At 52.1% G+C, this 12,077-nt stretch overlaps 1 protein-coding gene across 1 annotated transcript in view; it reads right to left on the bottom strand.

The window, feature by feature from the left end:
• Positions 1 to 5,964, bottom strand: part of BCL3 (BCL3 transcription coactivator) — a 34,065-nt gene extending 28,101 nt beyond the window's left edge. Inside the window, exons 1-2 of the mRNA XM_028742239.2 lie at positions 4,527 to 5,964; positions 2,153 to 2,318 (exon numbers count right to left, since the gene is read on the bottom strand). Of these exons, the coding sequence (XP_028598072.2) occupies positions 2,153 to 2,318; positions 4,527 to 5,094 (734 nt within the window). The 5' untranslated portion in view covers positions 5,095 to 5,964. The remainder of the gene's footprint in view (positions 1 to 2,152; positions 2,319 to 4,526) is intronic.
• Between the last annotated feature and the right edge of the window lie 6,113 nt (positions 5,965 to 12,077).

Below are 12,077 nucleotides of genomic sequence, written 5' to 3'. Positions count from 1 at the left end.
CTTAACCTGGAGCACCACTTTAGCTAATGGGGCCTCCCGCTGCTGCCGCTGCACAATTTCTGTTCTCATCCTGAAACAAAGTTCTTAACCCAAGGTACTATTTCTGGATTAGCGGAGTCTGTAACCTGAAGCGTCTGTAACCTGAAGCGTATGTAACCCGAGGTACCACTGTATCTATATTTTCCATTTTGTCTTTATATGCAGAAACGGTTCATGCTTTGAAATAAAATGATTTGTCAGCATAACTTTTGTGGAAATTATTTCTATACTTATTTCTAAGACTACAGTTATCCCCAGTGTAAAAAAAAAGGGGGGGCACATTATCTACCTGGCCCGGGCCTCTGTCTGGCTCTACAAGGCCCTGATCCGAACCCTCTATAAAGGGGCACGTGTGGGATTAAGGGGGTCTCCCTGCTTGCAGCCCCCTCCCTATTTCACTCCCGGCCAAAGCTCTCGCTCTCGGTTGTCCAAAGTCTCAACGCCCCCCTGACACCTATCCTCAGAGCACCCCGGGCTCCACCTGACTTCGCAGAAGCTGCCTCTCTCCCCGTTTGCGATGAAACGAAACCGCCTTATCGTCTGGGGCCAAGCCCACAGGCAGCGGGAAGGACTCCCAGGGCACCGGCTTCCAGTAAGCCGAGCCCTGACCTCCGCTTCCTGTCTCGCTAACGGAGCCTCAAGGGCTCACCGCAGGAGCCAGCCCCCCCAGCGGAGAGGAGGAAGGAGGAGAACAGCAACCCCTGGTTCGGGTCTCTGCAGCTCAGAAGGATGTGGGGCAGCTTAAGGAGGAGAGAGGGGCGGGGGTCACTTCTCCCCTTCGCCCCATTCCAGGAAAAGGGACAGGACTGCCAACAATTACACAGCAGGGCAAACGTCAGCAGACGGGGAGGAAGTCAGGGTGTGTGTAAGAGAGAGGGGTGTAGCTTGGGTAGGGGATTCCCCTTTGGCAGCTGCACTTGGCTCTGGTTAAACAAAGCTGCTCAGTGAGAGGAGGAGAAAAAGGCGGAGAGGCCTTCCTCTCCAAATGTCCAAACCAGAAGGAAAGAGCGTTACCTGTACATCTTAGGCTAAGTCTGTGATCCTTCCAACCACCCAGGGTGGAAAGAAGGCAGGCTCCTGCTGTTTGGCCCTAGAGATGGGGTAGACTGCATTTGGACATGGAGGCTCAACCTAGCTACTGTGGCGCCGCCGACAGGCTGCACCCACCAGGAATGTGTCTCATCAGGGCTCTCCCCTCTGCCCCCCCCCCAATTTGCCTAAGCAATGCTGCCATGCTGCGGCAACACAATTCCGCACATCAGGGGCTGGCGGGAGTTGTGGCTCAAAACATCTGGAGGGTTAGGGAAAGCTGGTGCCTGTTGATTATGCAAAGGGTGGATTTCTTCATCCTGGGAGACCCAGGTTCAAATCTACAGCAGAAACATTCCAGAAGGCTCAACTCTTGGATACCTTCCAAGTCAAATTACCTTCCCTGAAAAAAAGTGTGTTTTTAAATGTGTTTGCTGCAGTTATGCTCCTTTTTATAGAAAGGTCTGTACAGAATAACCAACGGCTGCTTGTTTCCTTTTTTGAAACAAAGGGGCTGTGTGCTGTTGGCTTAGCTAGTGCACAGGCCCATTTCACAGATTATGCTAATAGTCACTGAGGCTAGAACTACGTGTTCTGCAAACGCATTGGGGTGGGTCATGGCATTTGCAGGGGAAACTGCTTAGTTCCTCTCCCCACAACCAGAATCTGCAAACAGCTGGTCACCAAAGAAGAGATAGAGATACCACAAAGCAACCATTTGCATGTGGGGTGAAATATGGGGTGTTGGCAGTTGCCCTCTTCGGCCTCCTCAAATGATGCCTCAAATTCTTCAGCCCCACCGTGGAAACTGAATCTAGAGGCAAGATTCAACTTCCACCCATGATTCAGACTTCAGTACCGGGATGGGAAGATCAGAAACAAGGAAGACCTCTGAGCATGTGCAAGCTGCCTTTTGGCAGCTGCTGTTTAATTATAAATTCCCAGGTATTGCACACATGCCTTCTCAGAATCGACCCTCAAAACTGAAGCTCCCCCCCATTGCCTGCCAGGCCCCAATCCTTCCCGGCTTCTCCTGCACCTCCAACGCTCCCCCCTCGAGCACCCAGCTTCTCCCTCTCCTTACGTGTCTCCGTCCTCGTCTTGCTTGGTCGCTGTGGCAACGTCTAGGGCCAACTGGGCCTCCATGGGGCAGAGGAAAGAGTAAGGGGTGGGGACCCTCAGCACTGGGTTGGGGGTCACGGGATGCAAAAGCGGCGACATCTCGGGGCTGAGGAAGGGGCCGGCCAAACCTGAAACGGGGAGGTGGGGAAAAAGAGAAAGGAGGGGTTGGAATGAGACGCAAAGCCGACCCTAAAAGAACCCAGGCGCCCGGGACTCCTAGTCCCCTCATTGGTAAGTTCACTGGAAGGCTTTCCTTGAGCTCTGCCCGTCGCCAGCCTCTTCAGGAGCAAGGAATGCCGTTTTGAGCCTCAGTAGTGGTGGCAGAGGGAATGGGCGCAAACGGAAAGAGCGACAACAAAGCTCCAAGGTTGCATTTTATTTCCTCCAAAGGGTGCTTTGTTATCGCTGTTTGTATACGCAGATGCATTTTAGACCTCACAACAACCGAAGACAGGGGTGATCCTTTTGATTTGTTTTAAAAATAGAGAGAGAGAGGAGGAAACTGCCCCTCTCCAAAAAAAAAACCCCTTGGTTCTTCTGCTAAAAAGCTCAGATTTCCTCATTCTGGTCAAACTGGGCGGAACGGCAGCAGAAAACGGCAATTAAAGGGTCCAATCCACACCATACAGTTAAAGCACTATTTATACCACTTTGTAATGCTTCCCCCCCCCCCCAAATTATAGGAGCTGTAGTTTGTTAACGGTGCTGAAAGAGTGCTTTAAATGTATTGTGCGGATGTGGACTGCATGCAATGAGATGTGCTTGGTTTCAGCATTTGCGCTGCATCTTAGGACGGTCTTTGCTTATTTGCCGCCTGAGGCGAAATTCAGAGTTTCCACACCTGGTGGGCAGCAAGGGAGTGGTTTCAAAGGGAGAAGGGGAGCTTCATAGATGCTCCTTAGATGGAGACACTCTGGGGCACCTCACAGTTCGGGCCACAATAGCACCACAGGCAGAAGTAAAGCCTGAGCATCTAGCGCTGCCACAGGTGTGCTTCTCCCGACACCACAGACGCCACAATTCTGACCAAACTTGCCGTGAAGTCTGGATTCCCCACTTGAGGAGAGGGCTTCAATTTACCTGGCGCCTGTGCTGGCCTCACACCTGACGAAGACTTCTGTTGTGCTCAGAAGCTTCGTCGTCTCCAAGCCACTAGCTGGTCCAATGGCAAACAACTCATAATAAATATTAAAAATACTTCAGGCGTTTCTACAGCACATGCGTTCTGCAGAGCGCTCCAGCTCGACAACGCCTACAACAACCCGGTAAGTTAGGCTCTTTTGACAAGAGATCTTTCCCAGTCGGCACCTGTACTGCATCAAGATGTTTTAATGATTTTATATCTTTTAATGATTTTATATCTGCTGCCCTTTGGGAGGAAGGGCAGAAAGAAAATTAATAGGAATAGAATCATAGAATTTTAGAGCTGGAAGAAACCCTGAAGACCATGTAGTCCCAAACTTTTGTCTCTAGCTGTTTTTTTGGACTACAACTCCCATCATCCATAGCTAGCAGGAACAGTGGCAAGGGATGATGGGAACTGTAGTCCAAAAACAGCTGGAGACCCAAGTTTGGGAAACCCTGACTAGTCCAACCCCCTGCAATGCAGGAATATACAGCTGTTCCATACAGCGATTGAACCTGCAGCCTTGGTGCTATAGGACCAAATAATAATAATAATAATAATAATAATAATAATAATAATAATAAAATTCTTCACTGCAGGCCAGGAGCAGCTTGCTACAGCCACCTAGGCATTTTCAGGGCTGAGGTGCAATGCACACAAGGGGACTTCCCGATTCAGAGATTATGTTCTCGGGACCAAGGCAGGCACCAACATCTCCATTTCACCCATTTCGCAGACCTCCCTTCCGTCTGGCTGCCACACCTGCCTGACAGATTCATTTCCTCCTTGCAGGCCTTCCTCTTCTTGACCCCTACAGCTGGGAAAGGTTTTTTTAAAAAAGCAACAACCCCAAAACAAAAAACTTTTGGGCGAGTCCAAAGCCCTTCCATTGCCTCAATTACCAAGTGGGGCCTTTGGATCACAAAAGGGAGGATGCAAACCAGGAGTGGGTCACCCGTGGCCCTCAAACGTTGTGGGGCTCCATCTCCCACTGGCCCTGGCCAACACAATCCGGAGATGATGGGGTCCATCGAGATCTAGAGCGCCGCAGGTCAGCCACTCTCGGAAAAGCAAGCGGATGGGTGCCAAGTGATTGGGAAGGAAGTTGGCTGCAAAAAAACCCTAAGGATGGAGAGGTAGAAAAATCAGCTGCTGGCGGAAGGGGATTGAGCGGGGATAGAGCATTCCAGAGAGTGTGCCTTCTCTTTACCTGAGTAATACGCAGCTGGGAATCTTGGGTAGCTGACGGAGATAAACGGAGAGTGGTAACCATTGAAGGGGGAGCCCCACAGCTCGCTGCTCTCCGTCTTGGGGACTTTGCCAGCCAGAGGCCCCTGGGCGTCCCCATCTGCCCCCGGCACGACATACGGGCGTTTCCGCAAGGGCAAGCACGTCTTGGCCTTCTTCTCCCCTTCCAGCCCCGCCTGGGGAGAAGCCGTGCTCCGCATTCCTGGAAGGATGGGGCCGGGCTGGCAGGCGGCACTCGGGGCTTCCTCGGGCTCCCGGGAAGTAGGCAACCGCCTCCCGGAGGCGTCTAAAGAAACCTCTCTATCGGGGGCGACGCATCTGCCTTGGCCGTCCCCTTTCCGCCAGGTGCTCAAGTCCACAGGTAGCTCCCCGGCCATGTTTGCCAAATCCTCCTTGCCGTCGCCGGGCAGGGACTCCCGGGCAGGGTTCGCTTTCGGCTCCAGAGCTGGGTCAAGGGCTGGTGGAGCGGGAGGCGTCCACCTGGTCAGCTTTCCCGGGTGCTGCTGAGCGGGCAGTCGGAAAGTCACCATCACCTGCTCATGTTCGCTAACCAAAAGCCCCCAGGGAACCCGCTCACCCAAGGCAGCTTGGGGGAGGCTCTCAGTTTCCGACGGCGGCCGCTTTCCAAGCGCCCTCCGACGGACGCTGCAAATCCCTTTCCATAGGCTCGGAAGAATGGTTACCTCCACCGACGCGCCATGTGATCACACCTGAGCGCTTTGCTCACAGGGTGTGCGCAGTGGGTGAGGTGTCATGCTCAGGAAGCCGGCAGGCAGTCCTTTCCGAGAGCAGCAGGGAGAGAGCGGGGGGGGGGGTGCAGGAAGGTCACAACCCCACCCGCACCCTCCTCGTCCGCTTTCTGGATTCCGGGGAAAGGAGTCACCAGCCAAGCCGCGCCCGGTCTCCGCGCTCCGTCCCTTGCCAATTCTCTTCTCTTGTTTTTCTTTTTCCTGGCTGGAAGTGCTCCCCCGCCGCCCAAACTCGACGGTCCGGGTGGCGATGGCAGTGCCCTCAGTGCCCCGCGGGCGCCCACGAGTGAATCCCGAGGAGCGGCGGTGACACCCGCTGCTTCGCCCACCCTCGGCGGTAGAGGAAGCCGGGACTTCCCCGTCGGCTCAGCTGAATACTAGGGACTTTCACAGACGCCTCTTACCGGCCTCCCCTCCCCGGGGGAGTTCCGCCTACAGCTCCTCCTCTTCTTGGCCGCCTGCCCGCTCTCGAAACTCCTTCCCCTGGCAGGCGCACAACGGCCAGGGGAGCCCTGCGCGCCATGCGCCCAGGGCGCATTGCCAAAGAGGCCAGGTGCGCCCAGGGCGCATTGCCAGCTCCCCAGGCGGAGAGGCGAGCGGGATCGGGGGGCGGGGAGGCGCTTCGCTTCGCTTCGCTTTTGCGGCCCCTTTCCCGGATTTCTCCCCTCCCAGCCGGGAACGCCCCAGAGGGGAAGGGCAAGGAGTGCGACCGCCCCTCGCCAGGGCTAGGAGACGACGGGGCGCTTAACTCTTTCCTCGGGAAGAGGCCAAGGGAATGAGAGAAAGGCGCCCAGCGATGAATGAGGCTGCGCGGCTCAGTGGTTTTTACTTAAGGATAGGTTCGGTTCTGGAATTACTGGTCCTGCAGTCATAAGAACCCTGATGGACCACCAGGCCAGTGCCCCATCTGGTCCAGCATCCTGTAGGGCCAATCAGATGCCCGTGATATGCCCGCAAGCGGGACCCGGGCACAAGAGCCTTCTCCCTCCTGCGCTCTCCAGCAACGGGTATTCAGAAGCGTTCCTGCTTCCGGCCATGCAGAGAGGGCTCGTGGCCTCCGCGGCTCGTAGCCATAGTTTGCGTCTCCCCACCGCCGTGCAGTCACACATTTTAATGTTTGTGGTTTTTAGATTTTTGTAAATCGCTTATTAGCCCATTTTGGCATTAAGCGTTCCATAGAAGCCAACTATGTACATATACTTACATATATATGTACATATATGTACTTATGTACAACTATGTACACATAGTTATATATGTAACTATGTTACATAGGAGCCAACTATGGGGACGCGGGTGGCGCTGTGGGTTAAACCACAGAGCCTAGGACTTGCTGATCAGAAGGTCAGCGGTTTGAATCCCCCTGACGGTGTGAGCCCCCGTTGCTCGGTCCCTGCTCCTGCCAACCTAGCAGTTCAAAAGTACGTCAAAGTGCAAGTAGATAAATAGGTACCACTCCGGCGGGAAGTTAAACGGCGTTTCTGTGCACTGCTCTGGTTCGCCAGAAGCGGCTCAGTCATGCTGGCCACATGACCCGGAAGCTGTACACCGGCTCCCTCGGCCAATAAAGAGAGATGAGTGCCGCAACCCCAGAGTCGGCCACGACTGGACCTAATGGTCAGGGGTCCCTTTACCTTTACCTTTTTAGGAGCCAGCTCTTTGGGGCCGAGGGGGTCTTCGGCTTCCCTAACAACAACAACAACAACAATAATAATAATTTACCCCGCCCACCTGGCTGAGTTTCCCCAGCCACTCTGGGCAGCTCCCAATCGAGTGTTAAAAAAAATACAGCAATAAAATATCCCCCCCCCCCCCCGTTGATGGCCATTGCCATTCAAATGGGGTCCGTACACCACGTCATGTGTTCGATTATTGCAGGGCAGGGCTTATTTGTGCCCCCACAATATGCTATTATTGGGCGTAGGGGGGCATAACTGTACATAACTAACTCAGGTTCTGCCCCCCCCCCAACAAAATCTGGCAGATTAACTACGTTCTCCCCAGCATATAGTGATAATGGGGCAAGATGCACCTGTTAAAATTCTACCTGCTTGTAAATTGTACCTCGATTAAAATAATACCCCCCCCCCCCCCCAAAGCATATAAACCACTTCACACGAGCATTGGCTTTTTAACTTCGGTGGCATAACGTTGCCCTCTTGATAACTCCGAGGCGAGGTTGTCACCATCTTTAGCACTGTTCGTGGGCTGGATTTCTGCCTGGCATGGAGAAATCTACCAGATCGAGCGTCTTTCTCCATGCGAGGGAAAGTTCCGCCTGCCAGATCTCTGCGCTGCAGGCTGCTGTTAAACGCACAGGAGCAGGAGCAAGGAGAAAAGGTGGCAGCCCTGCAGCTCCTCTTCCTTTAAAATCAGCCTGCCACGCGGAGATCTCGCAGGCGCGCCGCTTCCTTTGGCGTGGGGTGGTAGGGAGAGAAAAGACGCTTCGCCAGGGGCAAAATTGGGTGGCAACCTGGCCTTTTCCTGCCGGCTGAAGCAGGAGAGGCACCGCGTCGCGTGGGTTGGCAGGAAGAAGCAAGAAGTTAGCTGGAAAGGAGGATGCGGGGCGATCCGGTTGTTCTCCCAGAAGACGCAGAGGGCGCAGCGGCGCTCTGGAGCTGCACGGAACGGCTGCGCAAATGACGAGTCATTCGCGGTTGGGGAAGGGAGGGGAAAACTGAACGGGATTCCCCCAGAATTGGTCCAAAGGGCAGGCGAGGTCGCTGGCGGCTAGGGAACGGAGCCCCCTGCTGGCCGAGGGAGGAGAGGCAGCCACCTTGGAGGCGAAGGGGTTAACCGCCACCTTCAGAACCAAGTGCTCTCTGCGTGAACATCTAAAGTTCTGCCAAGGAGGTGAACTGGAGGAGGAAGGGCAAGCGAGGGCTCTCCCCATCACGTGGGTGGGGACCGTGCTTCTTACCGTACATGAAGCACCCTTTGCCCACGCCAATGAGGAAGGGAGGCCTGCTCTGATAAGCTTTCTTTTTTCTTTTTTCTTTTTAAGGTGAGGAAATCAGATTGCCTCGGCCGCGCCCGCCTGTGTTTCCCTGTGAATTGCTTTTCCAAGCGTGACTCTGGCTTGGAAGCAGAGCACAGCGACTCACACTGGTCTGCAGTTGATTGGGAAGAAACAAGGCCAGAACCGTGAATCGTGCAGAGACACAGCGGGCAGACTCCTTGCTGAATTGGTTCTAGTGGACTGACGGGAGCAATGACAAGGCTTCTTCTTCTGATATCTGTGCGCTCTGAACCTGGGACATTCTGCATTCTTTTTTCTTTTTTTTAAAAAATGTTTTATTCAAAATTATAACAGGACATATTATCCAAAAACATATCATAATTGTCCCCCCCCCCCCATTTTCCCTCCCTCCCCCCCTCCCACACAAAATCCACTCCCCGACTTCCCTCAGTTCCAGTTTTGGTTTCTCTAAGAATGCTGTTTTCTGCATGTTACAAAGTTGTATAGATCCTCAAACTATTTAGCTGATTATAATCAATAAAAAGTTTGTGAATGTTTATTCAAAACCTTCCAAGGTGTCCAGTTCGCTTTGTTGTGTCTTCAAATACTTTGTAAAGGGTTCCCATTCATCCTTAAAGTCACAGTTATCCTTGTCCCGTAGCTTGTATGTCAGTTTTGCCAGTTCTGCATAGTCCATCAATTTTTCTTGCCATGATTCTTTAGTCTTCCATCCTTGTGCTACCAGAACTCTCGCGGCCGTGAAGATGAAGATGTTTTTCAACTTTTTCATTCTGCATTCAATGCAGGTGTCCTACTGCTCAGTCACTGGGGTTACAGTACAGTGGTGCCTCGCAAGACGAAATTAATTCGTTCCGCGAGTTTTGTCGTCTTGCGATTTTTTTCGTCTTGCGAAGCACGGTGTCGGGAAAGTTTTGGAAAAGCTTCAAAAATCACCAAAGTCTTTAAAAACCTCAAAAAAGGCTACCACACCGCGTTCTATGAGTTGCTCCTCGAAGTCAAGTCGCAACTGTATTAACGGTGTTAAGAAAAAGGAAACAAACTTGCAACACGTTTCCGTCTTGCGAAGCAAGCCCATAGAGAAAATCGTCTTGCGAAGCAGCTCAAAAAACAAAAAACCCTTTCGTCTAGCGAGTTTTTTGTCTTGCGAGGCATTCGTCTTGCGAGGTACCACTGTACATGTTCTCAACTCATGAGACACGACTGGATGGGTGACAGCCACCCCGATATTACATGCTTACTAGGTGCCCCTAGTTAAAAGGATCAGAGGGCTAGACTGGGAAAGATCCGCTTGCTTCCAAGGACCATGTATTATTATAATCATTATTTCAATTTATTATTGGCCCTTCACCCCAGGACCCCTGGATGGCTTGCAATGCTTTTGTGGTGGTTATTTTTCAAAAATAAATAGCAGGTGTCTGTATGGGGTCTGAACTAGATCAGGTTTGTAGCAGAGGAAGGAACATTCAATGACACCCCCCACTTTGCAGGTCCATTCAGAATCTTCCCCCCCCCCCCATGTCTGCTATTTGCAATGGGAATATCCCTTTGCAAATAGCAGAGGGATGTGTGTGTGTGTGTGTGTGCATGTGTGAGAGAGGCCAATTGGATCAGAACTACAGCAAGGAACTGGCTCCCGGTGGAGTACAGGGTCAGGTTTAAGGTGCTGGTTTTGACCTTTAAAGCCCTATGTGGCCTAGGACCGCCTCTCCCGGTATGCCCCGTGGAGGAATTTAAGGTCCACAAATAACAACATTTTGGAAGTCCCGAGCCTCAAGGAGGTTAGATTGGTCTCAACTAGGGCCAGGGCCTTTTCAGCGCTGGCCCCGACGTGGTGGAACTCTCTGTCACAAGAGACCAGGGCCCTGCGGGACTTGACATCTTTCCGCAGGGCCTGCAAGACAGAGCTTTTCCTCCTGGCCTTTGGTTTGGACTCGGTCTGACCCTTATGTTTCCCTCCCCTTATGGTCTTGATTTATCAGCTATTTTAAAATGAGGCTGCATTTTAAATTGCATTTTAACCTGTATTTTAAATTGGTTCCCTCTCTCTCTTTTTCCCCTATTATGTTTTTACTTTTATTGGTGTTAGCTGCCCTGAGCCTGGCTCTGCCTGGGGAGGGCGGGGTATAAATAAAAATTATTATTATTATTATTATTATTATTATTATTATTATTATTATTATTGTGGCAAAAGGCTAAAGTCCCTCCCACACCTGTGCTGTTGCCCCAGTTCAGTTTGCTCTCCACCACATGCCTAATACAGTAGTACTTTGGGTTAAGTACTTAATTCGTTCCGGAGGTCTGTTCTTAACCTGAAACTGTTCTTAACCTGAAGCACCACTTTAGCTAATGGGGCCTCCTGTTGCTGCCGCGCTGCCAGAGCACGATTTCTGTTCTCATCCTGAAGCAAAGTTCTTAAACTGAAGCACTATTTCTGGGTTAGCAGAGTCTGTAACCTGAAGTGTATGTAACCTGAAGTGTATGTAACCTGAGTTACCACTGTATTTGTTTTCAAACAACCCTGCCATGCAAGAATTAAAGAGGTCGTGAATAGTGTCAGAAATAGTTTGATCCTCGGGTTCTCACAGTGGTCAAACAGATGTTTCTGGGGAAGCCAAGCTCAAGATTCTTCTCCTCTCTTGTGGTTTCCATCAGCTGCAGTTCAGAAGCTTTTTCGGGGGACGCGGGTGGCGCTGTGGGTAAAAGCCTCAGCGCCTAGGGCTTGCCGATCGAAAGGTCGGCGGTTCGAATCCCCGCGGTGGGGTGCGCTCCCGTTGCTCGGTCCCAGCGCCTGCCAACCTAGCAGTTCGAAAGCACCCCCAGTTGCAAGTAGATAAATAGGGACCGCTTACTGGCGGGAAAGTAAACGGCGTTTCCGTGTGCTGCGCTGGCTCGCCAGGGCAGCGATGTCACGCTGGCCACGTGACCCGGAAGTGTCTCCGGATAGCGCTGGCCCCCGGCCTCTTAAGTGAGATGGGCACACAACCCTAGAGTCTGTCAAGACTGGCCCGTACGGGCAGGGGTACCTTTACCTTTACCTTACAGCCAATCCAGAATGCGGCAGCTAGACTGGTGACTGGGAGCAGCCACCGAGACCATATAACACTGGTCCTGAAAGACTACATTGGCTCCCTGTACATTTCCGAGCACAATTCAAAGTGTTGGTGCTGAGCTTTGAAGCCCTAAACGGCCTCAAAGGCTCAGTATACCTGAAGGAGCGTCTCCAGCCCCATCGTTTTGCCTGGACACTGAGGTCCAGCTCCGAGGTGCTTCTAGCGGTTCCCTCACTGCGAGAAATGAGGTTACAAGGAACCAGGCAGAGGGTTTTCTCAGTAGTGGCACCTGCCCTGTGGAAAGTCCTCCCACCAGATGTCAAGGAAATAAACAACTACCTGACTTTTAGAAGACATCTGAAGGCAGCCCTGTTTAGGGAAGTTTTTTAATGTTTGATGTTTTATCACTTATTATTATTACAGTGGTACCTTGGGTTACAGACGCTTCAGGTTACAGACGTTTCAGGTTACAGACTCTTCAGGTTACAGACTCCGCTAACCCAGAAATAGTACCTTGGGTTAAGAACTTTGCTTCAGGATGAGAACAGAAATTGCGCTGCGGCAGTGGGAGGCCCCATTAGCTAAAGTGGTACCTCAGGTTAAGAACAGTTTCAGGTTAAGAACGGACCTCCAGAACAAATTAAGTTCTTAACCCAAGGTAAAAAGGTAAAGGGACCCCTGACCATTAGGTCCAGTCGTGGCAGACTCTGGGGTTGCGGCGCTCATCTTGCTTT

This window comes from Podarcis muralis, chromosome 7 (genome assembly GCF_964188315.1).
Source record: "Podarcis muralis chromosome 7, rPodMur119.hap1.1, whole genome shotgun sequence".
Taxonomy (NCBI): domain Eukaryota; kingdom Metazoa; phylum Chordata; class Lepidosauria; order Squamata; family Lacertidae; genus Podarcis; species Podarcis muralis.
This window is presented reverse-complemented; position numbering and strand designations above follow the sequence as displayed.